Source organism: Cheilinus undulatus, linkage group 1, assembly GCF_018320785.1.
Source record: "Cheilinus undulatus linkage group 1, ASM1832078v1, whole genome shotgun sequence".
NCBI lineage: Eukaryota > Metazoa > Chordata > Actinopteri > Labriformes > Labridae > Cheilinus > Cheilinus undulatus.
Genome location: NC_054865.1, coordinates 51,827,146 through 51,854,319, shown reverse-complemented (window position 1 = coordinate 51,854,319; position 27,174 = coordinate 51,827,146). Strand labels below are relative to the sequence as shown.

Genomic DNA, 27,174 nt, shown 5'->3' with positions numbered 1-27,174 from the left:
AGTATAAATTAATCATAATCTAATCATTAGGCAAAATATACAGCGCATTCAGAAAGTATGCAGACCCCCTTCACTTTTTTCAATTTTGTTGTGCTGTAGCCTGATGCTACGATTGATTAGATTAAAAGAAAAGCTGAAATTTCACACTGACATAAGTATTCAGATGCTTGAAATTGAGCTCAGGTTCCTTCCATTTCTCTGGATCTTTGCTGAGCTGTTTCTACAGCTTGATTGGAATCCACCTGTGATGAATTAAGTTGATTGGACTTGATTTGGAAAGACATAAACCTCTCTATAGAAGGCCTCGCAGCTGACAATGCATATGAGAGCAACGCTTAAGCCATGAGGTCAAAGTAGGTATCCGCAGAGCTCAGAGACAGGATTGTAGCAAGGCTCAGATCTGGGAAGGCTACAAAAAAAGGTTCCCAAGAGCGCAGTGGCCTCCATTATTCTCAAATGGAAGATGTTTGGAACAACCAGGACTCTTCCAAGAGCTGGTCACCGTGCAAAACTGAGCATTCGGGGTAGATGGGCCTTATTGAGAGAGGTGATAAAGCACCTGATGGTCACTCTAACTGAGCTCCAGAGATCCTGTATGAAGATGGACTTCTCATGGATTCAAAAATGAATAGGGGGGCAGTAAAAAGGTAAATGTTTGATAGCACAAGGTACAGTTGACTTCTGACTTGTCAACTGAGCTGTCTGTGAGTTTTTAAAGTGAAATTAGACATTAAGGAGCAGTGGTGGACTTATTTTATACTACTACAGGGAGAGGCTGCAGCGGCTCAACCAAAGTGTGCAGAAGGAGACAAAGCTTGAGATTAAGGCAGTAAAAATGGTTTACTAATTATGGACCTTAGTTGCATTATGACTAATGCATTAATACGATATAATACTGGACACTTTGTTGTCCCCTTGGGGACATTTTTCTTGGACTCCAAGTGAACTCATTCAGCTGCCATCACAATAAGACAATAAGCACAGTGCCTTCTATAAACACAAGATCCACGAGTGCATGGATTAGCACATACCAATAAAGAAGCACGTACCAACAACATTTAAAGATTTAACAGTTAAAAAGAGTTTAAAGTTAAAGTTTAAAGTCTCACAATCTGAGAAAAGTACATTTATAAGTTCAAAAAGGTCAAAACATAAAATTTAAATTGAAAAATAATGTTTATTAAAGGCAAATATATTAGAAAGAATGTCAAAATCAGGAGTTTAAAAGGTCAAAATAAATCAAATAAAATTTTTCATCATGAAATCAAAAGTCAATATGATTTAAAATTTTAAATTGTGAGTCTTAAAGGTCAAACTCTGGGATTATGAAGTCAAACTTTGGAGTTGAAAATATGAGATAAAAAACAAAATAATTGGTTAAAAATGTCAAAATATTGATTCAAAATTAGAATTATGAATCTTAAAGCTCAATATAATGTATGAGAAGTTAAGATTATTAGATGAAATGCTCAGAGTATGAGTCTTAATTTTGAGATGCAGAATTGAAAATGTGAAATTAAAACAAAAAAATAATTTCTTTTCCTATGTTCCTGTCTTCTTATCTAAATATTTTTACTCCTTACTTTATCAGATTTTATGACTTAACAAGGATATCTTGAATCATCAAGGATAAGTCTGCAGAAACCTGCAGCCCTTATACTGATATATTATTCTGATATACAGAAATATGAGATAATCTTGTGGGCCAGATTTAACTGTTCCATGGGCCGGATTTGGCCCCTGGTCCTTGAGTTTGACACCCCTGGACTAGACATATGTCTATATTTGAAAAAGCAGTAATCACGCAATCTCAAGTCACAATCAGGAAAAGAGATAAAATATTAAAAGGTAAAGGAGGACACATGATTAAGTTATTGCACTAACCCTAATAATAGCCCTGATATGTCTTTTAGATTACAACAAAGCATCTGTTTGTAAGTTTCCTGGACAGATTCCATTTAGCATTCCTTCATCCTTTATTGTCCACATTATGGAGCTTCCTATGTCCTATCATGTTGCATTTATAAGCTAATATTAGAACATTTCATCAAAATGAAGGCTATTTTTGTAGAGTCAGACATTTGTAAAATACCTACTCATTAATCAACAGTTGCATTATTTTTCCACATTTATATTTATAGGCTGTTGAGGTTTTAGTGTTGGAGGCAGTTAATGCTACACTGGCCTTAATGAGGTTCTGATTAAGTTCACATCTTGTTATTTCTCTAATAACAAACTCACCAATCAGTTATTCTGTGCAGATATCTTCACATTGTTCTGTCCTGGGGTCTCGGTTTGAATCCCCGTAGGCTCTTTTGTTGGCTCAGAGGGTTAACAGCTTGTTAACTCGTGCCCAGTTGGCAGATAGATGTGGGGAACATCTGGTTTTAGAGACCCCGTGCCTCCCAGAGTATTTGAGTTGGCGTGGGGTAGCCGTGATATAAGGTGCCAAACTGTTTCGCAGTATATTGTCGACTGTGAAATATATTTGCAGAGAAAATTGTAATGGAAACGAAAGAATGGATCACTGGGAAACAGTAGATTCTGCTGCTTTTGATTTGTATTTCATTTTGACAATCTCTCCTCATATTTGTCAAAATCCACTGTGCAGCCAATCACCTGTCTGTATATAGACCCACACCACGTGTTCATATGAACTCACCAGAGCCCAGGCTGAACCTTACCTAAGCACCAGACCAAGACAAAGCAGGATGTGCTGTACGTTTTTCATTAATCCTGACTGATATTGCTCTTTATTGAGTTATTAAAGGACTCGTATCTGATATGAAGGTGTGTTTGAGCCAGCAGTTTATACATCTCACCCGCACGGCTGCTCCGTGTCAGCGTCTGTGGTAGAGCTCCTGCAGCTTGGTGTCGGGCCAAAGGCAGCAGCGGACTGATGTGGGTCGCACCGGCAGCCACTGGCCTGAGGTTTATTTATCTGGGCACTGACGTCGGTACACAGGAAGCCCAGCAAGACTCCGACCTTGCGTTAGAAGCCGCTGATATTACTGGGAATATTAAATCGCTCAGCCACATTAGTTGCACGAAATGGAAATTGGATCACCTCCATTCTCATGCTTCCACACTGAAACTTTTTTCCTGTCCCTGTCTTAGCTTTCGCTCACATCTTGGTCAGACTGCAACCAATCTGAGATTGCATCAAGGGAAATTTATTTCCAATCCCACCATTAAGTCAGCTACCAGACATTCAACATTCTTGTGCTCCATTTCAACAACAATGGTGAGACTTTAAAGTGAAACAGCCCTCTGCCCTGCATGTGTTCAATGATTTATGATGTCAGAGTTACCTGCTGATTTGATTTATTGTTCATACACCTTTCTGTTCCAAACAATCTATTTTCAGTCACCCTTTTTATGCTTTAAGGTAAACACAATCTAAAGGAGGATGTTTGGAGTTCAGGATCAAACAGCAGCTGAACATGTGAACCATTCATACGACAGGAAATGAGCAACATTGAGAATGTGTCAATATTTACATGAAGGGTCTGCATGGCAGAGATGGCCATTCACTTTAGAGGAGGTTTTCATGACACAGAACAAGTGATCTATGGTTGTGCCAATCCAGGTGTGATTACACTCATGGCCACAGGCAGAATGAGAAATGAATCGAATGGCTTATTCAGTCACTCCGCTCATATAAAGGACTGTGGTTCAACATGTGGTGGTGATGCTTATCACCACCTGCGGTCCCACAGCCTCAGTTTCAGTCCAGGATTTACAGATTTGGGCTGAGGAGAAGATATTTGGTTTGCGATTTGTTTAGACAAACCATTAACACTCCTTAATAGCCCGTATCTCGGAACGCAGTCAGATTCACATTTCTGTGGAATTCTTCTTCAAGTGAACATCTGCTCAAAATTTTACTGCTCCTCTGCGTGTCACAGCTCAAACAAATGCACAACCAAACAAATAAATCTCTTATCTGTGTCGAACATAAAGCAGACTGTCGCCACAGCTGCGCTCCATGCAGTCAGAACTGCATTTTATCTGGAAATGGAACACTTTTACACTTATTTTAAAACAAACATTTTTTAGTATCGCTTTAATCATGTTGTTATGATTCAAGTCCAAGCAAAGAGAATAAAGAGTTTTGCCCCTCAGGATTACATGTTGTGAAGTCTAGAACTAGAGCTTTGATCAGACCCAAAAATTTTTGCCTGACTGAACCTGAGCCAGGCTTGGCCCGCCTAATTGACTTTATTTATAGGTTCAACATTTTCTAAAAATTTCACAGTTTTACAAAAGTTTAAACTATAATTCTGAGTTTTCAATGAATTCAATGAGCACAAGCATGTAATACTCCTCCATGAAGGTCTGCATGGCTTATATGAAGGCCTTATTGTTCACAGTAAAGATAGCAGTAAGGATGAGGAGCAGACGCACAGACATCACTGTGCACTGAACATGCAGAGGATTTTGCAGAGCATCAGTCTGCTAACACAGTGATTTCCAAAGAAAATTTAACATGATTTAAAATCATAATTTTATTATTTATTGTAAAATAAAACGTTCAAACAAGTTTCATTTACAGAGAAACGTAGCTCTCGAGTGATATTTGTTCTTAAATATAAGCGTGATATTTAAAAAACTACCTAAAATGCAAGTTTTTTACATGATACTTTATGCAGTATCGTGCACTTTATCCCCCTTAAAAGAAGGTGGGGGTCCCCGATCTCTTGATGCCGTTATTTTTGGGGTCATGGGCTTAAAAGTTTGGGAACCCCTGTGCTAACAGTTAGCCTCAGTCTGCTCTGTTTCTCACTTACTTCATTGATAAACTGAGTTGCATTACAAGAGAAGAACAGTTGATGTTTTTGTGTCTGTCCTCCACCTGTGCCTCCTTGTGCTCTGTGCTCTTGGAGTGGAGTGGGTTAGCAGTGGGGGTTTTTTTTTGACCGCTTTTCTCCCTCATTGTGTCAAAAACATGCATTTGGGTTATATTTAATAAATAAACTGCTTGGAGTTGGATTTTTGTTGACAGGACTTATTAATTCAAGAAATGTGACCAGTAGAGTTGGGCAGAGCATCTCTTGTAGCAGTTTTTGCAGCAGATCTGCTCTGAGGGAAGATGTTATGAAGTTATTTTCTGAAAAATAGACAAAAACTCAAAAATCTAGATTTTAATGTGGCTATGCTGCCATGTCTGACAGGAGGTCTGGGCCCAAGGAGAGGGGTGGGGAATCTTGGCCTGACCTGGCTTAGGGCAGCAGGCCACATCGGGCTGGTCTTGGTCACAGGCTGAGAATCTAGGCTCAGGGAAGAAATGTTCCTAATGTATGCCTGGAAAATGAGTTTTCCTGTGACACAACAGCACTAGCTCCTGTATCATCATGCAGTGTGTAAAGGATGCTAATATTGACCCATTATATTTTAAAGTTTGGATCCAAAGACTGCTCTGCACCACTATAGAAATGAGGCAGGGGCAGGAAGTAAGTGTTGTGATTGAAGGATGAGGTGATACTTTCCCACACTTGTTATGATTCTAACAGCCACACCTGCACATAATAGAGCTTTTGGCAGCTCTTTCTAGGGATCCGAATGAGCAGTGCAGCTGTGGGTTAATTTGTGGCATCTATGCAATGGTAGAAAAAGCTCTTCCACAGATGTTTGACTTGTATTTGATGCAGCGTGCCAACTAAACTATCACTGGTTTCAGGAAGTTTAGTTTTATCAGTGCCTTTATCTAACAAGGCAGATAGTATAGATGATGATGGCAAGTCCACAGATGGAATGGGAGCAATTTTAAATTAAAACTGACCATCACTGACACAACATTGTAGTGATATGCCAGGTAGACTCATGGTGCAGTCATATCTTGTCAACAGTTGCCAAAGACTTTGCCTTCCTCAGTTCAACATACCCTGATCTTTTGGAGAAAGAGGACTTGCAGCTCAGAGCAAAGGTAGAGAGTTTAATGATGCAGTGTTGACAGTACAGGAAGTCATGGTCCATGGTTCCAAATCAAGAGAATGAATGCATTCATCAGCTTCCATCAACAGGTTGGTTCTGACTGACCAGGGCTGTTTCAGTGCTGTAGTCAGAGTGTTAATAAGATTAGAATAATAAAGCAGAAATAGGACAATAATTTGAATAGGAATCAGGAATTTAACCACATTTTTGTCCAAATAATTCTAATTAAGTAGTTTTTTTTGTGTACTTATACTTTTTGAGTACATTCTAAATTAATACTTTTACTTTTTACTTCAGTAAGTTCTAACAAGAGTAACTATTCCTCTTCTTGAGTGGGGGCATATGAGGGCAGTTACCCATCATGCCCTTGGGCAGAGTGTTTAGATATGTTTTTATGTTTTTAGTTGTGTTAAGATGTTGCCTGTTGTACAGTGATCTCTTCTGTTGTTCTTTTGGTCATGTTTCTGTTGATTGTTGTTGTTTTTTAATGTGAAGCACATTTGCACCATGAGTAAAGTTGTCCACCAAGTTAGGGTATGACTTCAGGTTTTCCTAAGGAGCCATAGTATTCTTAATCGGAGTAACTGCAGCTGTTGTCATATTGTAGAATATTTAACACCTTCAAAAGTGTAGTTTAACTATATGTATCGTGGAGCAATAAAGTCGCGTTTCGAGTGCTAGACTTAACTCTATAAGATTAATTAACTTTATCAATTTTGCTGTTAATTTTATTGTTTTATTAAGGTGTGACTGGTTGGAGATCAGTTCTCTTGTTTTCACCACTAAGGAGAGGTCACATTTTTCTGTACAACTCTTCAGTAGCTACTCAGTGCTCAGGTAAACTTTAAGTCAAATACTACATTTCATGAGTAGATTTATTTATCAGTACTTTTACTTGAGTACATTTTAACCAGAGTATCTGTATTTTTACTTGAGTACATTTTAACTAGAGTATCAATACTTTTACTAGAGTATATTTTAACAAGAGTATCAATACTTTTACTTGAGTACATTTGAACTAGAGTATCAGTACTTTTACTCGAGTACATTTGAACTAGAGTATCAGTACTTTTACTTGAGTATGTATCAGTACTTTTACATGAGTATATTTGAACTAGAGTATCAATACTTTTAGTTGAGCACATTTAAAATTCAGTACCACCATTTTACCTGAGTACATTTTAACTAGAGTATCAGTACTTTTACTTGAGTACATTTGAACTAGAGTATCAGTACTTTTAATTGAGTACATTTTAACTAGAGTATCAGTACTTTTACTTGAGTACATTTTAACTACAGTATCAGTACTTTTACTTGAGTACATTTGAACTAGAGTATCAGTACTTTTAATTGAGTACATTTTAACTAGAGTATCAGTACTTTTACTTGAGTACATTTTAACTACAGTATCAGTACTTTTACTTGAGTACATTTTAACTAGAGTATCTGTGCTTTTACTTGAGTACCTTTTATCTAGAGTATCTGTACTTTTACTTGAGTACATTTTAACTAGAGTATCAGTACTTTTACTTGATAATGATAGTTTTGTATTTTTCCACCTTTGGTTCAAACATTTAGAAAATACAACCCTGTTAGTTTCAGCACCTCTGTATTGATCAGAGTCATAGTTGTCTTCTATCGTTCACAGAAGCAAACTTTGACTGGTATTGGACTACACTGAAAAAGCAGGCTGCTTCTGTGGGAAGTATTTAAGACTCCAGTGCAGTTTTCCTAATTCCTTATTTTTCTACTTCTTCTACTAAGCCTTGGGACATTAAGTCCTTGACATCTATAAGACAGTTATGTAATGTGGGCAACTGAGATTTATCTTGGCAGTAAAGATGATTGTCATCAGGATAAAAGTGAAACCAGATGCTATGCTCACAATTATTTTTGGTTATAAGGTACCATAGCAACAACACCACATTAATATTCACATTAATAGATTCATAACAGTGAGTATTTGCACAAGTTTAAATCTGAAACTACACCTAATTCTAAATTAATTTTATGTAATATTTAGCCAATACAATCACATAATTTCAGTGTATGGAAACAGTCTTCCTTGGTGAACCCTGGGCACCACTGTCTTGAATTTGACCTCATCTGTCATTTGTTATGGCTTAATTTGAATTTAACCTATTTTCCCAGTTTGTTGAGCATTCCTTTACCTTGTTGTTTACATTTCACTGAATTCCCCCTTGCAGGGAAAAGAGGCTCACTTAACTTGATGTGACCCCGGAGCCTCGCATACAGGGAGAGAGCTGTGAGAGGTCCTTAAGTCCTTTAGCGTGAGGGCAAGGGATTGAATAAGCCCAGCAGTGTGTGGACAAGAGCCACAGATATGTAAGAAGTGAGGGGAGTTTGTAGTGTTTGAAGCAGAGGCCTTTGTGCTCTCTGCTCAGCTGTGCAGCTCAAAGTGTGAGAAAATTCATTATGTTGTTGCAATCATCTCAAGTTCTTCCAGAGCAAACCTCCATGTGTCATTTAGCACAGTCTGTTTAATCTTTCCTCTTTTTGTTGTTTTCATGCACGTCTTTCTGTGCAGCTTATTGGCTTACAATGTATTTTGAGATTCATATCCTTGAACTTGGCTGTGACAATTAACATGATCTATAAAAAAAATAATTAGTGATACAACACCTTCAGTATCAAAAGAAATACTTATAATCACCAAAGCTCTGGCAGCAGGAGAAGCAGACATCAGAGGGAGATTAAGCAGACGACAGATGAACGCAGAGAGATGGATAGAGAGGAAGTCATAGTGGTAGCAGTTACGTTCTTTCCCCTTCTCGACTGCCAAACTGAAAACCTCATCACCTCCTCGTCCTCTCACAGATTTAGCTCCTTTTGATGGAAATGTAAAAGCCAAATGACGCTGTCACCATCAATTAGCCACAACGGGTAACTCAGTGACACACCAAATCTGAAAAATACCTCCTGTGATTGGTATTTTAATTGAAAACAGACCTTCGCTACTCCTTTATGCCACCTGGGAAGCCGTCTAAAGATGTGAGAGAATTTTAAGTACACAATCGGGAAAACAGATTCGCTTTGATCAGATCCCATGGCAGCTTTTAGGGTGTACCCTCACATTATACGTCAGGTTACACTTCAGTATCTATTAAGTGTAATATTAACAACAACACCCCTGTTTTTTTTTTTTTTACAAATTCAGAAAAAGCAGTTTTGTGTCAGTCCTGTTTGCACCTGTTGTACTACATCTGTATTCTACAATTTAAACCAAGAAACATTCTGATATGATACACTGCAGTGTGACATGCTAGATGCAATACGATACATTATTACGCAACAAGATAGTACGCAGTTTTATTTTTTTATTTTTTCATTTATCTTTGTTGTTGGGTTTTCAGGGAAATACATTAATTGCTTGCACTTATAAGTGATTTTTTTAAACTAAGGAACGTGTGTGTAGTATAACAAAACACAGCAATTAGGACAGAGGGGAGATGGAGAGTCATTCCTACACACACAAAATTGCAAAAAAATAAATGAATACATAAAATCGGGTAAGACAAAAAGAGTGCACTTGAGCCCAAAGTCCGATTCACCCGGGGCCACTTTGTGAGGTTGTCTGGGCACGATTCAAGCGGACTCTTGCACGGTTCAGATGAGATGTGAATGCAACCATGCCCGGATACAGGACAGAGCATCATATCAGCTATATGACATTATCGTAATAACTCAACTTCTTTCCACAGCATGGCAGTTTGTTCATATTTTTCCTCAATAAAGGGCAGAAATCATCAGAATCACGACTCACCTTACAGCTGAACGCGAGTTGTAGTCAGTGAGATGAAATGCAAAGGCAATAAAAGTCTCTTGTCACCTCAGTAAACCACGTATCCACTCAGCATCAGCCCATTTAATCCTCTGGTTTGTATGTACATGTGTAGATACGCAGCATGGTGTTGCAGGCATCTTAAAAAGTCATTTTTATATCATCCATGGTAGCAGGATGGATTTTTTTTGCTGGGTTTAAACAAAAACAGTCTTCGCTCAGGTCATGACCCGAGTGGTTGCCATAGTAGCTTCTTCCTCTTCTTCTTCCTCGGCAGGATTGTGAACCAGCTACCTACATACCGCCATCTGCTGTATCAGACTGAGTACAAGTGAACCCAGGCATGGATCAATGCTGCTTGTGTCAAAGCACCCTAACACACGTGTGTGTCAGAGGTTGAGCCAAAACCAAGTGGCACAATGAAAGTGAAAGCTTGCGTATGCAGGCTGAGTTGGTATCCTTGCGGATGGGGTGCATCACCAGCCCATCTTGCCCGCACTATTGGGGAGGTGGAGCGTAAACACATAGAAAAGGACTCGAAAAATGGTGAACTATGGCTGGCCAGGGCAAAGACAGAGGAAACTCCACTGGAGGCTCCTATCAGTCCTGAGGTGCAAATGTGTTGCCCTAAATGATTTCTGATGTGATGCTGTGCTAGATTTTGTCTTGTGTGGTTAAAGGAGAGCACCCTCCTCACAGTGTGAGCTCTGACTTTTATTTGAGTGAGGAGCAGAGGGAGCTTCTGCAAATATTCTAGTTTGTTTGAAAAGTCAGAGAGCTAAAGAAGGAGACAGAAAGGCAGCTGCAGGTAACAAAAAAGGTCAAATGACTTCACACGTATGGATCTACTCTGGTTTTGAGGAGTCAGACCTGTAGCAATGCAGAGTAACAAGCAGAATCTGTTACTTTGTCATTCCTGCTTTTCAAGGAAACACAACAATTACATTTAATCATTTAATCAGGCACAAAGTGGTTTATACTACAGTTGTGATCAGAATATCAGTCAGAAAAGACATGATTGTGATTTCTGCCGTAACGTCCTGAGTCCTTAGCTTTTGTCTGGAATGAATTTTTAGTTTCACCCACTTATCTGGGATAAGTGGGGTCTGATAAGTGTAACACAAAACAAAATTATTACTTCGTTGCATGTAGGAAGTCATTTTCACAAAGAAAAGGTTTTTAAATACACAAAAGAAGGTGTCATTTTCTGATGATGGACCACCAGAATTAACCTTAGGCCAAGTACAAACCTAATTTCCTCTAAAAGTTCTGGAGGTCTTGGAAAATTTCCTTTAAAATTACTAAAGCTTCAAAAACATAAAATTTCCCCCAAATTCCAAATACATTGCTGAAGATTTCTGTTAAATTTGTGTCCTAGAATATTTGCCAAATGTTTCAGTCAAAGCTTCTTAAAAACAAAAACAAGCAATCAAAATTTAAAAACAAATTCTATGCAAAATTTCCATACAATTTGCCAAGAATTTACAAATAAATTCCCTGAAATTTCCATGAGAATTTAGAAAAATGTCAAAAGATACTCCCTCCACCAAAGTGTGTCATCTAATTCCCAAATATCTAAAATAAATCTGTTAATTTCCCATGAAAATACCTAAAACTTTAAAAGCAAATTCCTCCAATACCTGTTAAAAATTCTGCAAAACTCACAAACATATATCCAATGAATTTCATGAAAATTCCTGACAATTTTTAAAGCAATATCCCCTCCAACATTCCAAGCAAATTATTTGAATTGCTATAGACATTTCTGACAATTATCTAAAAAATTCTAAAGGCAGAATTCATAACTATGTTGTAAGAAAGCGAAAATGTAATGTATGTGCATGCAGGATCCCAGCAGCCCTGTATGCAGAACATAGCTTACTTTGGCATCTTGTTGTAACCTCTGTCACTTCAGTTTTTCAGCCCTGATCCGCAGGTTTCAGATGTTCCTTTTCCCCATGTATTTATTGTTTTCCTTTTCTGACTTGTGATGTGAATGAATTAAATCCAACTACACTAAGAATCTTTCTCACCACTAAAGTGAAAACAGCAGATTTCATGTCTTTGATTTCCGTCTTTTTTATGTTACCATGAGGTCTGCCAGATTGTCGGAGGTCACTGAGTTCTTGTGGGAGTGAAACATTGGTCGTGATGGCGGTCATGTCGTTGCTGTTCTGCTTAACCAAAACTCCTCTGAGGTTTTTAAATGACTGTCAGTGTAAAAGACAGCTCTGCTGCTCTGCATCACTTAAACCATTATTTGTTTCATAATTAGGGAAGTCTGTGTTTAGACTGCTGCAGGGTGATAAACAGACACCAGACAAGGTGGTGGTTATTTTAAGGATGAGTAAGGATGAGTACATTTGAGGCTATTTATTATTGTTAGCCCAGAGGCTGGGATGTAATCAGTGTTAATGTAAATGTTTCCTTCAGTATAGAGACCAGTAAAAGTGGTAAATCACCATATAGCAGCAGATGTTCTGGAAACGTATACAAGTGTTAAAAAGGGGAACGAAGCTTTCGCTTATTACAGCTGTTCTTCCTTCTCTGCTAATGAGAATTTCCTCTTCTTCTTTCCAAGAATTCCTCGACTGCTTCAACATCGACACAAAGAAACACAGGATTATCAAAGGCCCGAAACAAGCCCAGTTTGGATACACAGTTCAGCAACACATGGCTGCGGGAGGAGAGAAGTGGTAAGAGCCACACCATTTCTGCTCTAAATGTGAAGTCCCATTGATGTTTTGTTTCTGCAAAGATTACAGCTATTTTCATTCAGAGTCTGCTACACGATGCCTGACTCACCTCAAAATTGGCGACCCTGAAGTTCTTTGAAAGTCACTCATCACTCTTTTAAGGTCAGACTATGAAAATAAAGCCAATGTCTTTAGATTTCTAGGGGCCTGTGTACGTTTAAAGCTTTTTTAGCACTGTGCTTCTGTAGTAGTCCACTGTAGTGGAGACAATGACAGTGGCTGCCCATCAAGCTCAGTTTATAGTTTAGTCTTCAACAGTAGGATACACCTCTGATACACCTCTGATACACCTCCTATATTGAGCTGCTCTGATTGGAATGTCATAAATGTGGAGGACAGAGGTTTCTCTTCCCAAACATCCTCAATGGGGTGTTGCCCTGATGAAAAATTTCCTATGTGAAACAGTCTATCTATCCAGTGGGTCAGGTTTGGAACTGTCACCAAGAAAGAATGCAATTGCAGCAGCTCTAGACCTGGAAATTATCCCCTCAAAAAGATGAGTCAGGTAAGTTTATGTTCCACCATCGTCAACACAACTCTTATCAGAAGACTCCCAGCAAAACCAGGGAACAGGTCGGACATTGATGCAGGCAGGATTGCTGCAAAAGTTGACCTGTTTGTAACCAAGACCTCTGAGTACAGGCTTTAATGCCGCTGTAGCCAATGGCATTTGTTCACTTCAGAAGCTGAGTACTGAACTAAACTGTTGAAAGCAGGTGCTGCCAGTGCAAAATAAATGCTAACAAACTCAGATCCTATGTTTTACAGTTACTGATGAAATTGAGCATTACCAGGATTGGCCTAGATTTTAGTAGCCCAACTATTTTTGGTAAAATCTAAGTATCTTTTAGTATGATGTGTCATTTTTTAGTATTGGTTAGAAGTGCCTGAAATAACCTTTGTGATGTATGGTTTGGATAAAGAGGTCAAGTCCATTTCAGCTGTAAAACACATGCTGACAAGCTCTCCTGCTGTCTGGCTTGGCAAGGAGACGTTTTTTTTCCCCAGAAAGATAGTGATCTACTGTATGTCTCCTGTGCTGTGCAAAGTTTCCTCCTGTCTATTTTTGCTTACAAAACAAACTGTAGTTCTGTTCAGGATACCTCACATTCGTCATATTACCTCACTGCACAAACTCCCTCCTGATGCACGCTGTTATTAGGCCAACTGGCTCCATGTGGTGGCCAGAATTAGTTCCTGGCATCCCCAAAAGTGTCTCATTGCAGACACAGTGGAAGAACCATGCCGAGTTCCAGTTGTGCTTCTGTGCGTCTGTAAATCATTAGTTTTGTTTACAGATATTTTGATTTTGTCATTTTTTTCTCCAATGGCTTCCAGACTGGTCTCACCATGAAATCAATAGCATTTGATGTTGATTTAAATACTTAAATAGGGCTGTTTTTTGTTTCCTGACAAGACCATTTTCAAATGTCCCTAAGTGGCTTTGTTTCATTGGATAGATAAATGAGTTGTTTGTGACAGAGACAACTGAAATAGATATAATGCTGTCTCTTTGCAACAATAAACTAGACACACCAAATAGACTGTTTCACATATGGTTTTAAGAACATATTTGCCATCAATAAAAGCTTTGAGGGAGGTTATTTGCTCTTCTTTTAGGAAAGAAATCTCTTCACCAGCAGATTTTGATAACAGACCCATACAGTTACGGCATACCTGTAGCAACATCTTCCTCCTCCTCTAGTGCTGCTAATGCTCTGGTCATTCTCAGAGCAAACCTTTCAGATTTGATTATGTTTATGATTACAGTTTTGGCTGCAGAAGTCTCTTAAGTACAAAGTGTGTACTGAAAGTTGTCAAACTAAGCATAGATACAGTGCATTCATGAAGTATCTACCTGTGTTAATTTTGGCAGTGAAGTGAAGTAATGGAGACGATGAGGATGGGCACACTGAAGCGAAAGGTGCCAAAATTTTGGATTTTATAGAAAATCTGTACATATTTAGGATTTTGTTATGACACCATTTTTGAACCAGTACACCTCAGAAGTCTTCTAAGAAATATCAAGGACAACTAGAGCAACAGTGTGGCGTGCAAATCAACACAGACAGTCAGACACACCGCCAGTTATAGTAGTAAGATTTAGCCACAGTTCCTCTGAAACATGTCTTAAAGAAGAGGAACATTACAAAATGTTCTTGATGAATGGTTCAGTGCACTGACTGACCCATGATTGATTTCTCATAACACCTAAACCATTTAATATGTGTAGTTTAAGAGTTATTAGTTTTTCTAATCTGATTATTGTTACAACAACTTCCTAGTAGAGCTAGGTTACAGCTCATCAGGATGTTAGTAGTCTTGATTAATGTCAAAGAAAGGCCTGATTGTATTATTCTATTTTTTACACATGGTGCTGCCCTACAAATATAATTGGGTCAGTGTATGAGCTGGAAACACCAAGCTGGGCTGTCTGTCCCATGCTGATTGTTTTTATTGCACCCTGAGGCGAGTTATCCATCCCTCATCACCCTCAGGCAGTCGGTGACATGGGGTCCATGGTGTTTATGTGTGTGGCTGAGTGAAGAGAGAGTATTGTATCCATATAAAGAAGCTTTAGAATCTTGTACTTGACATCGATCATTGTAGGCTCTTCTGGCTGCAGAATGTCTGCACAATGTCTGTAGATAACCTTTTAGTCAAAAAGCCAAATGATTGAATGCCCCTCCACAGTTTTTACTGGTGTGTTCAGTCCAGCATTTCTCTCTGTCTTGCAATATTTTAGCGTTAGGTCTGTAGAGCTCGCCAGTTTTGAGAGGGGATGGCTTTTTGATTAGCTGACTAGGGATAGACAACTTGTGTTTAACCTCCTAAGACCCAGCATGCACAGGTGTGGACGTTACACTTTGGCTCTCCCACAGCATGATAAAATTTTTGCTAATTCAGTTTTAATTTTCTAAGTAATTCGCTTGAGAATTTGGGGAAATTGCTTTTCTTTTTTGCAATTTTTTTTTTTTGCATTTTTTAATGGAAATTTAGGAAACTAATCTGTAATTTTTGGGGAGTTGGATTAGGAATTTGGAGGTAGGGTTTGTCCTTTGAATTTTTCTGGAATTTTTGGGGAAATTTGAGGGAATTTGTTTGGATATTAATTTTCATTAAATTTTGGAGATTTTTTTTTTTTTTTAAGAAATTGCTAAGAATTTTGGGGGGAAATTTCCCTGGCTTTTTAAGGGAATTTGAAGAAATGTGGTACTTTTTATGGGATACTTAAAAATGTGTTCAAGGGATTGATCACTAATGACAAACATTCAACCAAATATATCAAGATGAAATGAGAGAAAGAACTTAATATAGTAATTTTAGCAGAAGATTGGCATGATATGTGGAAGATATACCATTCATCTACTAACTCTCATACACTGAGAGAATTTGCATGGAAGAATCTGATTCGATTCTTTATAACACCGAAATTGAAAAGTAAACAATTACAATGTCCTCAGAAATGTTGGTGAGAATGTGGGTCTTTTGATGTTGACCATACCCATGTTTTTTGGAAATGCCAAAAAATTACTGTATTTTGGGAGACAATTTGTAATGAGTTGAAACAAATACTAGGATATGAGGTCCCTAAGAATTGCTTGGTACTTTACCTGTGTAAATTCTGTGACAAAATTTTTAGTGCGAAGGATTAAAATACTGTTGGTTGCATGTAAGAAAGCTATTACAAGAAATTGGGGTAAGGAAACACCACCAAAAAAGGACCAATGGATAGGAATCGTGGATGAAATTTTTTTAATGGAAAAGTTGACCCATATATTTAGACTACAGGAATCACAACTAGAAAGAAAATGGGAAAAGTGTACTCTGTACAAGACTCAGATCGACGGCATTAGACAAGAACAATGACTGACAGATGTGGAAACCTTACAGGCTGTTAAAACATGAAGGTTCACTCCAAGCAGTACTCTTTTGTTTTCATGACATTTCTGTTTATGTTTATCTATGATTGTATTTCCCCTTTTTTGAGGTGTAACAGATATGCTTTGTTTAAAAATATGCTAATAAAGATTTAAGTGGAAAAAAAAAATGTGTTCAAGAATTTTCACAGGATTTTTAGGTAATTTTTTTGAAATTTTAGGGGCTGATATTTAATTTAACGATCCTACTTATCCCAAATAAAGGGGAGAAATTAAAATGCTTTCCAAACAAAAGCTCAAGTCTCAGGAGGTTAAAGGTGATTGGTGATTTTCGTTTCTTGAACATAACCAAAGAAAGAAAAATACTTTTTTTGAACTTTTTCATGCAAAGGTAGAAAATTGTCTTTGACTTGTGTGCCCCTTTATGCCATTTAAAACACAATGTATTACATTGAAGAAAGGTAGCACATTTAATAACCTAAAACTACCTTTAAAAACAGCAACAAAACAGAGTTTACTGTCCCTTAAATGGCTCAAACCAGTATGAACCCAACCCTACTTAAACTAGCTTTGCAGCCAAAGCCTGATATTGTGTAATACTCTGTCCCAGAGGCAGTCAGGCTTCTCCAGATACGATAAAAATAACTAACAACAAGCCATATAGTCTCACTTAATAACATCTTACTCCATTATAATGATCTTCTGAGTGAGTGAGTTAATTCGAGACACATTTCTGCTGTGGTTCATGCTTACTAACATACCAAATGTGTCATACTCTGCAGCAAAAAATAATCCCCAATAAAGCAATGTTTACTCAGTTTTAACATCACTGGCAGAGGCAGTGTTGCAGCTGTTTTAGTTGATATCCAAAGACTTGAAAAGCCTTTTTATGGCCATTTTTAATATCATCACCTCTCAGTTCTGTAAAAATTCTAAACACAGGACATGAGTTTTCACGACATTTATTTGGCCTTATACAATTAATGAATGTCTATAGTTGTATTCCTTCTAGTTAAGGTCATGATCTGCAAACGTGTGTGTTCCTAATGTAAAGATAATGACAGGGACTGTTTGGACAGTAAACTGACAATGTGGCTGATTTGAAGGCCACCAGAGAAGCGTATTACTGATCACAAGTGGAAAACATTTGCAGAGCTATCTCTACAAAACATAGCGCTTCAGCCCAAATCCACCGATGGCCTTGGTCTCCCTGAGTTCCTTACTATCACTGGGCTGCAAATTCTATCACGCTGATGTATTGGAAGGATGTTTATCCAGCCAAAATCACCCCCACAACCCCTCCAAGGCTCGCAGATGAACAGGATCTTTGCAAAACCTCTCTCCCCACTCTTCTCTTTTGACAAGCCAGACCCTCTGCAACTGTGATGGGTGATGACTTCAGAGGTTTAAATCATTTAAGAACTTGTTTTCATTTGCCTGAAACCTCTGCTTATGCTCCTGTGTGCTGCAGCCTTGTCTTCCATCTCTAGTTCACTGATGATACCTTAAGGTTCTGGAAAAAAGGCATCATCTTAATAGTGGACCTAGCAATGCTTTCTCACCTTCCTACAACTGAAGGAAAAAGACAGGTTAGAGACATCTGCAAACATATCCAACTTTTAGTCAATCCCAACCCCTAGAGAAGTCAACACTCTTCGAAACAGATTCCTGACTTGAACCAGTTAATCTCCAGATTTGTAGATCTCCATGCAGCACATGAACGTGTTTCCATACAAAACTTGAAAAATCTTTGTGTGGCAGTTGATTAAAAAACCTGGGAAACTTTGCTTCAAGACATTTACAGTTGTTCCATAAACTCCATCCACCAACTAATTCAATTTGAAGTTCTGCACAGGCTTTACAATTCCTGCTCCAAATAACATTCCTTTTAGCTGTCTGTCTCTCCAGCCTGCTCAAAGTGTAAACCAGCTAAGGGCACTTTGGGCCACTTGTTCTGGTCTTGCCCCAAACTAAATAAATCCTGGTCAGATATTTTTAAGTCTGTCTCTGAACTGTTACATCACACCAAAGACTTTCACAGCCATTCTGAGGAGAACTCAACATCTGCTGTGTCCATTCCACCTGCAGAAAAATACAACATAACATGGCATGATTGTGGCAAAGAAAAACTTCTTGGCTCGCTGGAAAAATAGAGAGGTAGCTTTTTAAAATTCTGCCAAAATTTTACACACGGAGGGGTCTTATACGGCATTTTTATTGATTCTGTAACCTTTGACAACATGTGGCAATCATTCTTGTTTTACATGTAAAAAAATGACCTCACGTGTGGGCCCAGATGGGCCAGCAGTTAGGTTGCTCTACATATATGCAGATGGCCTAGGTTCAAGTCCGGCCTGTGGCTCATTTCCCTCATATCATGCTCCACTCTGCACTGTAAATAGAGCTGGGCAATTCATCAATAATTAGATTAAATCACAATGTGGCATGCTTCAATTTTCAAATTGCAAAAGGTGCAATATTTCTTTAACCTGAAATTTTTGTCAAAGTACCAGTTTTAAAACCTTTATTTTTTGCAGCAGAGATGCTTTGCATTACATATCATGCAGTCATTGAAGTGCCATTTCTATAATGCTCTACAAAAATCCTACTTGCTTCATTTTTGAAGCAAGTAGGATTTTATACAAATTGGATATGAATACAACACTTCATATCCAATTTGCAATATGGGTCAAAATTATCACAATAAGATACTTTGTCAAAGCTGTTCAGTTCAAAAATTCACACCAAATTTTTCAAGTGATGGAAATATATTTTCTAAGTAATCCCTAATGAGTTGAAAAGAAAAACCTCAAAACTATAGAAGTAACTGATTACATAGAAGTTTATATTACCTAAAAAATCTGCATTTGTTTAGTAGCATGTACATAGCCATTTTGAGTTATCAATTCAATTTTACTCAAACATTTGTGTGAGAGTCATGATTTTTGAAAGTTACACTACACCGTAACTAAACTTTACTACACTCTGTTTACATCCAACTCCAGCATGTTTAAGTACTTTTTAAAAAGCTAAATGTTCTTCATCCACTACAATTTTCAGACTTTAGTGACTACAAGTGGCATCAACAGAAAGGTGCACGCTGTACCAGGGAATCTTCTCCTATCATGTTCAGTATACCATCCATAGTATACTGTGGTTGCTTCCCACAGGCTGGACTTGTCTGAGGCAGTAACTTCACTCATGGTGCAGAAGTGTTTAAAAGACAAAAATATGAAATTGAAGGTGATGAAAGTCAAATAATTTGAGTAAAGTGACAAAGACATAATAAGAAAACTGAGTACTGTTTACTCAAACTAAAAATGTGTTCAATCATCTCAGAAAAATAGAGCTGTAATGGCTATTTTGGATTTTGAGTCAATGCTACTAATTTTTTAACAACCTTCAGCTGTTCAGACTTATAGTAAAGGACAGCATTTGATCCAGAAAGTTTTCCTCCACAAAGTTCAGTTCATTTTCTTTTCTAATATTAAAGTTGGTTTCCACAGGCAGGTCATCTCTAACTGAGTCAGTATCTTCACTCATGGTGCAGAAGTGTCTAATGCCCAAAGGAATTCAAGGAAAACTGTGCAGATTAAGGGAAGCCTGGTAAATAATTTGAATACATTGACAAAAAGAACTTGGAAATATTGAGCACTCTTACTTAAAAATAAAAATGTATTCTATTAACTCTGTAAAATATAGCAGAAATAGCTATTTTGGATTTTTAAGTTAACACTTCAGCTGTCATTCCTGTTTCTGACCCTGCCCACTGACATTTAAAGAGGCAGAATAGTGCAGGTAGAGCTTTGCAAACAGCCTTTAGCCAAATCTGGGATCAGGATTCTAGTATCTTTATCGATTGTTCATGTGTCTTGGAGAAACAAAGCTTTATTCTGGAGCATTAGTACAGCTGTAGAATCAACCATTGGATGCAAGAAGAGTCAGACCTATCTGTCAGTTTATATTCTACAGAGTTTCTTGAGTAATCTGGCTGTAAATACCTACCTGCTGTCACATTACAGTCATGCTTTTATGTTACACTTTGGTCCTTGTCGGTGAGGTGGATTCATCCAGTGTAGTTTAGTTCATGTCGGGCTGTTTGGTCAGTGCAGCAGTGTGCGTAGGTGTGGGTATGTGAACTCACAGCTGCAAGCATAAACCCGAGCTAGACTATCTGTATATTTGTGTGTGTCTGTGGGAATGTGTGTGTGTGTGTGTAGTCTGACAGTTCTCAGCTGGACAAAGGAATGTGGCTGATCTGAGAAAGATGTAAAAACACTGATAACGGAGTGTGAAGGGCTTCTTATAATCATTAAAAACACATTTTCAACTTTGCAACTCTAAAGGGAAAATAGTTAAGGAATACTCACTATGAGGATTTTTTTAAAATTATTTTACTTAATTAATCTAAAGCAAATCTAAAAAAACTGAAATGTTTAGTAAAGTCTATTTAGGCTGAAGGAATAATACACAGAATCCAGTGTGAGTGCAGTACCAATGTATCCACAAGTGCTTTAAGACCAAAAACAGATTGAAAGTGTGGCATTACAGATGTGAATCATGATTTTATTTCTCTTTATTGTGAGAATCGTATAGTAAAATTGGTTTTGTTTTTAAGGCTTGTGCTGCTGAATTGGGCACATATAAAGCCTCAGTATCTTGTGTATCTTATACTGTGGAGCTGAGACTCATCAGATGAAACACACTAGTCAGAGCAGAAGAGAAATGACAGCCTTTACAGTGTAGACACCACACAAGGAAGTTAGTCGTTCATGTGTACCGCTAGATTCACCAGACCTAAAAAAATTCACCTCCATGCCCTGAGTTATAAAGTGTCCATCAGATGATGATATACTAGAACAAATGTAACTATCTCTGCTAAAACTTTGAATGCTGAGCAATATAAACTTGGTCAAAGGCTGAGAGCAGTTGCATTAAAGTTAAACCATGCTTGTAGCTGCTGCCTCGTTCTTATTAAATGGCACTGATTGGTGCGTCCATTCTTAGACCTGGCACAAATGTTTCAGGTTAAAGCTTCACAAAGAGGATCTGCCTGATGATAGACATCAGCTTTGCAAGGTTGCTTCTTTAAAGGGGACATATTTTAACCTTTTAAGTTAAGTTTATATTGGTCTTAGAGGTCCCCAAAACATGCCTGTGAAATTTGTTGCAGAAAAAGCTCTCCAGTATTGGATTTTTCGTACGTCTAAAAACCCCTCTGTTTCAGCCCTGCTCAGAACGAGCTGGTTCTGTGTCTGTGGCTTTAAATGTTAGTGATCTGTCTGACTCCGCCCCTCTCAGGAAATAGATGTGGCTTAATGGATGTGGCTGTAATGAGGGCAGAACTTTCTTCTAAGCAGGGAGGACCAGCCAAAGCTTGGGGCGGAGCTAACTCCCCACGCAACATCATGAGGGGAAAATGTTCGTCAACTAAAACTTTAACTAAAAATGTTTGTCGACAGCCTTTTTTTTTTCCCATGACAAAAATGAGACTAAGACTAAAAAAAAAAAAAAAAATAGTTCTGTGACGAAAGAAGCATACAAAGTTGTTGTTATAGTACGAAAGTCCTCCTTTTATACGGTTTCCAGAGATGGCGGCCCATCTGCATCAGTGATGCCTCATTGTAGAGTCCTGACATGGATATGTACAGTGATGACTTCAACTCCACGTGTCTTTAATTTCCATATGTGTCAACTTGGAGGTTTGGGAAGGATTTGAGTTTGTTTTTCCCTGAGAGGAAAGTTTTGATGAGGCACTGATCTCTGCACATTATAGCTGAATCTGTTCTTTTGATGGAAATGCATCTTTGAAGTGTCAGAAACACTGGCAGAACATGTGCTCGCCAAGTGTCAGCCTTTTCTGCTGAACTTGTGGGTTTTGGTGTTTGTGAGATGTGTTTGCTGCATTTATAAATGTGCCTCTTGAGCTATTTTTTCACTTCTATGATTGTTTCATAATTACAAGGGATAGTTGTTCTGTCCAAGGCTATTATTCCTTGAAACTCTCTGACTTCCTTCTTCCCTTTGAGTGGTTTCACCTCATTTGAAAGTTTAAATTGATGTAATTACCATTGTTGCCTGTGAGTACCTCTTCTAGACTGTCAGCTTTTCCAGAGTTGTCTGATTTTTGAAAAGCCTCAGCTCTGTGTTTGCATAGGAACAGGATCACAGCTGGAAAGCGACTCTGTAAAAGAAAGCTTTTATGACCCGATCCTGAAGTAAGACAGGCATGCAGCTGAAGTCAAAAGGCTTTCTTTGAGGACCAAATTAAGAACACAGAGTTTTTGATGCTGCTGTGTTTGGATACATTATTTACAAGAGCTTTCAAGTATCTCAGATTAAAACAATATGTGAAAAAGAGCATTTTTACTCTCTTTTGTTCAGTGTGTGGTTATAAACAACAATATTCTGAAATAAAACTTAAAGTGACTGAAAACAAACATCATTTTTCACACTACAGACAGGGACAGCAGGAGGATTGGACGTTTCTGTCAGATCTGTTGACAGTTTCTGTCCGTGCCTGCTGATAGAGCTACCCAGCTGAAAGGTCATCATGTCAAGAATGTGTCATTTCCTCGTGAGCATAATGGGGCTCTAAACACTCTGCCAGAGCCGATGCTCTTCAGGGAGTTGAGGAGAGGCCACATCACCTCCAATTGGCAAAGCGCTCAGGTCTTAAACCTGATGGGATACACGGGCGTGCATGCTTGAGTCATACAGCACAGAAGCCTCCCACCTTCTATTTCCACTGTTTATTTTTCTACAGCTGTAGCAGGTCTGCTCAGCAGAGACCTGACCTTTACTCCTGAGCTCAGTTACGAGTTGAACACCACAAAGAGCTGCAGGGAGTCTGTGAAGTCTTTCACTGCTGGACTTAAAAAGTGTTCCTTTATTCAGCTCGTTTGCAAAGCTGCAAAAAAAAAGTGCTTTAACGCCTGCAGAGCTGGTGGGAAAGCAGAATTTGATCCATGTAGTTTAGACTCGACTCTCACAGTCATGTGATTGTGATGTCTGTGTTATGGTCTTTAAGTGTTTCCCACAGTTTACGTTAGACGACAAAAACCTGTTGAAGGCCTCAGACACATCCAGCCCAAAATAACAGAGAAAACAAGAGTCCACAGAACACCAGCGGGTCTTTGAGGTCATGTCAGACACAATGGTGCTTTGAGCTGCACGCTAATTTCAGCAGGCTAACATGGTGATAATGGTGTTGTTGACTCAGGCTCTGTTTGCATTTTGCAGTGATGATGTGTCTCAGCCGTTTGAATAAGTTGACCACATAAGTGCGTCCACTACATACTAGCAATATGTCAGTGATAATGAAACTCATCTGCCCATCTGTTGTCCAAACAGCAGCACATTTGTAGTTTCAGTGGCTCTATTTACTTTGTTTATTTTCAAGAAAAAAGCTTAAACTCTCAGGTTCAAGATGTTGTTCATTTACGAGAAGATTTTTTTTTTTTTTTTTTTTTTACTTCAAAGGTCATAAATGTATGTGGAACAAGACTTAGGGTTTTTGAGATCATAAAGCCGAAAGTCACAAATCCAACCGCAGTTTTCAGTTTGGTTTCTTGTAATTTTGACTTTACACTAGGGCTGGGAAATTAATCACAAATTAGATTAAAATGCAATATGGCCAGCTGCAATATTCAAATCACTGACAGTGCAATATTTACTTAACCTAAAATGTGTCCAAAATACTAGTTTGAAACAATGTCTTTGTAGCAGAGATTTTATGCTCTACACATTATACATACATTTAAGAGTCTTTTTTCAGAATAATTTACAAAAATCCATGCATATGATTTTCATAATCAAAGTGTGAATAACATAAAAAAACGTATCATCCCCTTCAGTAAAGCAATTGATATCAAATTTGTTATTTGAGCACAAAAAAACGCACATAGGTATTTTTTCTTTCATCCTCAGTTTAATATTATGTTGGTTATAATATTGTATGATTTATTGCTTGTGTTTGTTGAGCAATACATAAGATGAGGATCCTAAAAATAATCGCATATTAAATTGAAATTGCAATACTGGGAGAAAAAAATTGCAATTACATTATTTCCTAAAACTGTTGAGCCCTTCTTAAACTGTTGTAAATTTATCATTTAGGAAACTTGACATTTTTGAGTCTCTAATGTCAAAATGGAAGACTATTTAAACTCAGAAATTTCAAGTTTTTTCTGATAATGTGATGACTTGTTAAACTCTGAAATCTTTTTTTTTATTATTGTAAAGAACAACTTTATAAAAATCTAAAAAAAAAAAAAAAAAAGTTTTTTTGCTTAAACAATTAACCATTTTAGTTTCTTTTCATAAAGACTGCTATTAGTTTCCCCTTACATATGTTAGTGGTTCTGACCATGTCCATTCAGTGTTAGATTAGTTTAAAGAAGTTTTTTTTTTCCATCCCTGAAACTGGTGATTTTGGAGATTCAAGATTTTTGGCCTGACGCCAGCAACATCAACATCTAAAGGCAGCCTTACACCCAACGACATTTCCTCTGATTTCATAGTCGCAGACAAAATCCCAAAGTCATCTATGACCAGTGAGAGCTGGTGTTGTGCGTAAGCACGTTAATTCACTTTATTTGTCAACATATGAATGTGAGCACAGATCAATCTAGAGCTGCTGAATGTCCGCACAGAACTCAAGAGATCGAAAACCTTTTCTGCTCAGAGCTGCAGTCAGATCTCTGCTCCCGTGAGTTTGTGTGCCTTGTCTGTCAGTTTATTCCAGGCTGACATGACATGAACGGTAAACTGCCACTGGGATTTTCAAAATAAAAGCCTGATCAGTTTGTGCCCTTGGTGAGACAACTTTCAGTTTCATATGGTACTTTTATTCTGAAGTGTTTCCGGGATAGTTCCTCAGTTGTTGTAGTAACGTGCAAAGTTGCTTCAGTGTTTAACTTTTCTTTTGTTTCTACTCGATGTAAATGATTTAAAAACATCAGATTATGATAACCAGTCCACGGTGTACCCCGCCTCTCGCCCAGTGACAGCTGGGATAGGCTCCAGCCCCCGCGACCCCCAACGGGAAAATCAGTATAGAAAAATGGATGTATGGATGGATGATTATAAGAGATATTCACTCTAATGTGCTCTCCATCGCTATCTGCATCTAGGTCTCTTCCCCAAAACTGCTGTTGTGAATATCCAACAGATGCATGATGGGAAATAATCTCAAAAGGAGTCATATTCTAGTCTTGTAGTTGGTAACCACCAGTCTTTGCTAAATCTTAGTCTGAGACTAAAAACTCAACGGCTTGTCCACAAATTGTCCTTAGATGTGAGAGGGTCTCAGATGTCAGTCTTTTAGAGTCTTTTAAGAGGTTTTGCAAAGTCCTTTGGTGTAAGGCTGGCATTAGTTTGACAACGTCAGAGCAATCGGGACCCCGTCCCCACAGGGGTCACCAGACCCCAGGTAGGGAACCACTGATCTATGTCACTACAGTTCATGGAAAAGGTAGCGTGAATGTTTGTAGCAACCTTCAATCAGCAATTTTGTGAATGTGCATTTTAAAGAAGTCAAATGTCACAGGTGTCAACCACATGCTCATGATAGGGTTTAAAGTCAGAGGGTTACCAAGGTTACTTGTGTTTTAAGCTCTTTTTAAGCCTTTGGATGGACAGTTAAAGAAGATCCTGAATCAGGCTGTGGAGTTTCCTGTTCAGAGTTGGTATTTGAATCAGTAAGTCATTGGGGAATCCTTTTGGAGTCGTGAAGTTACTAGATAAGTGAAGTTTTGACCTGCTGGAGTAGCTACAGGAAAGTCTGGAGATCACAAAAGTCAGTGAGAGACATTTCAGTCAGGGAGGATGGGATTTACCCCTGTAGAAACCGCCTTTGTTAGAGCTAAACTAATAGCTTGGTTAGAAAATAATCTCAAACAGAGCTAAAGCTCAATGTTTGAGCCAAAATAGACTCAGATACTTTGTGGGACACTGTAAGAGAGAGAGCAACTAGAATGGCTTGGATACTTGTCATTAGTCATGAACCTTCCCTGCCAATAGAGAGAGAAGAAAGAGATGCTTTAAATGTCCATCTTTAGGAAATGACTGTGTGCTCATTACAATTCCTCCACTTTATGAGGCAATATTAACAAAAGACAAAATATCCTGTTAATAGAGACAACAGGAATGTGATGAGCAAGCGTGTCATTGGAGTAGCACAGTCGTGTTTGGAGCAGGGATGTGGTTTCACAGCGTATACATCTCTTCCTCTCCAGTATGAAAAACATTACCACATTAATGACAGCCTGGGCTCGGGGATGGCGCTTCCTCAAACCCCAAAATCCTGTATTCACTGGTAACCATGGAAGAAAATATCCATCAATCCATTTTTGGTCAAGATATTTTTTTTCAGTGGCATTACCATTCCTGCATGGATGATGCACAGAGACCAGCGTTTGACCATAATGAGCTCTGGAACATGATTGTTTGAACAGCTTCTGTTGAAATTCAGGAGGTTTTAAGGCAGATGTCCAAGTCAAAAAGCAACAAAGGTTCCTTTTCATCCAGGTGACTGTATCCTGACCTGAACTTGCGCTGCAGTGTCTCCTCTTTCCAACTAACAGCAATAACTGGAGCAATAACCCTGATATTAATAGCTTTGAAAATATGAGCACCGTAGGAGTCACTGTGGTGAAAATGACTACCAGAACCTATGAGACTCAGAGAGCTGGCTGCAGGAGTAAAAACACTGAAGCTCACTTCCATATGAGTCCGTCTTTGATGTGTGGTGATGGACTGCTTAAAAAACATTTTCTCTGGTCATCGTTTGCTGCTGGAA

At 38.3% G+C, this 27,174-nt stretch overlaps 1 protein-coding gene across 1 annotated transcript in view; it reads left to right on the top strand.

Annotated features, from left to right (window-relative positions):
- Positions 1-27,174, top strand: part of itga11a (integrin, alpha 11a) — a 92,029-nt gene that overhangs the window by 5,588 nt on the left and 59,267 nt on the right. The window contains exon 2 of the mRNA XM_041788880.1: positions 12,318-12,432. Within this exon, the coding sequence (XP_041644814.1) occupies positions 12,318-12,432 (115 nt within the window). The remainder of the gene's footprint in view (positions 1-12,317; positions 12,433-27,174) is intronic.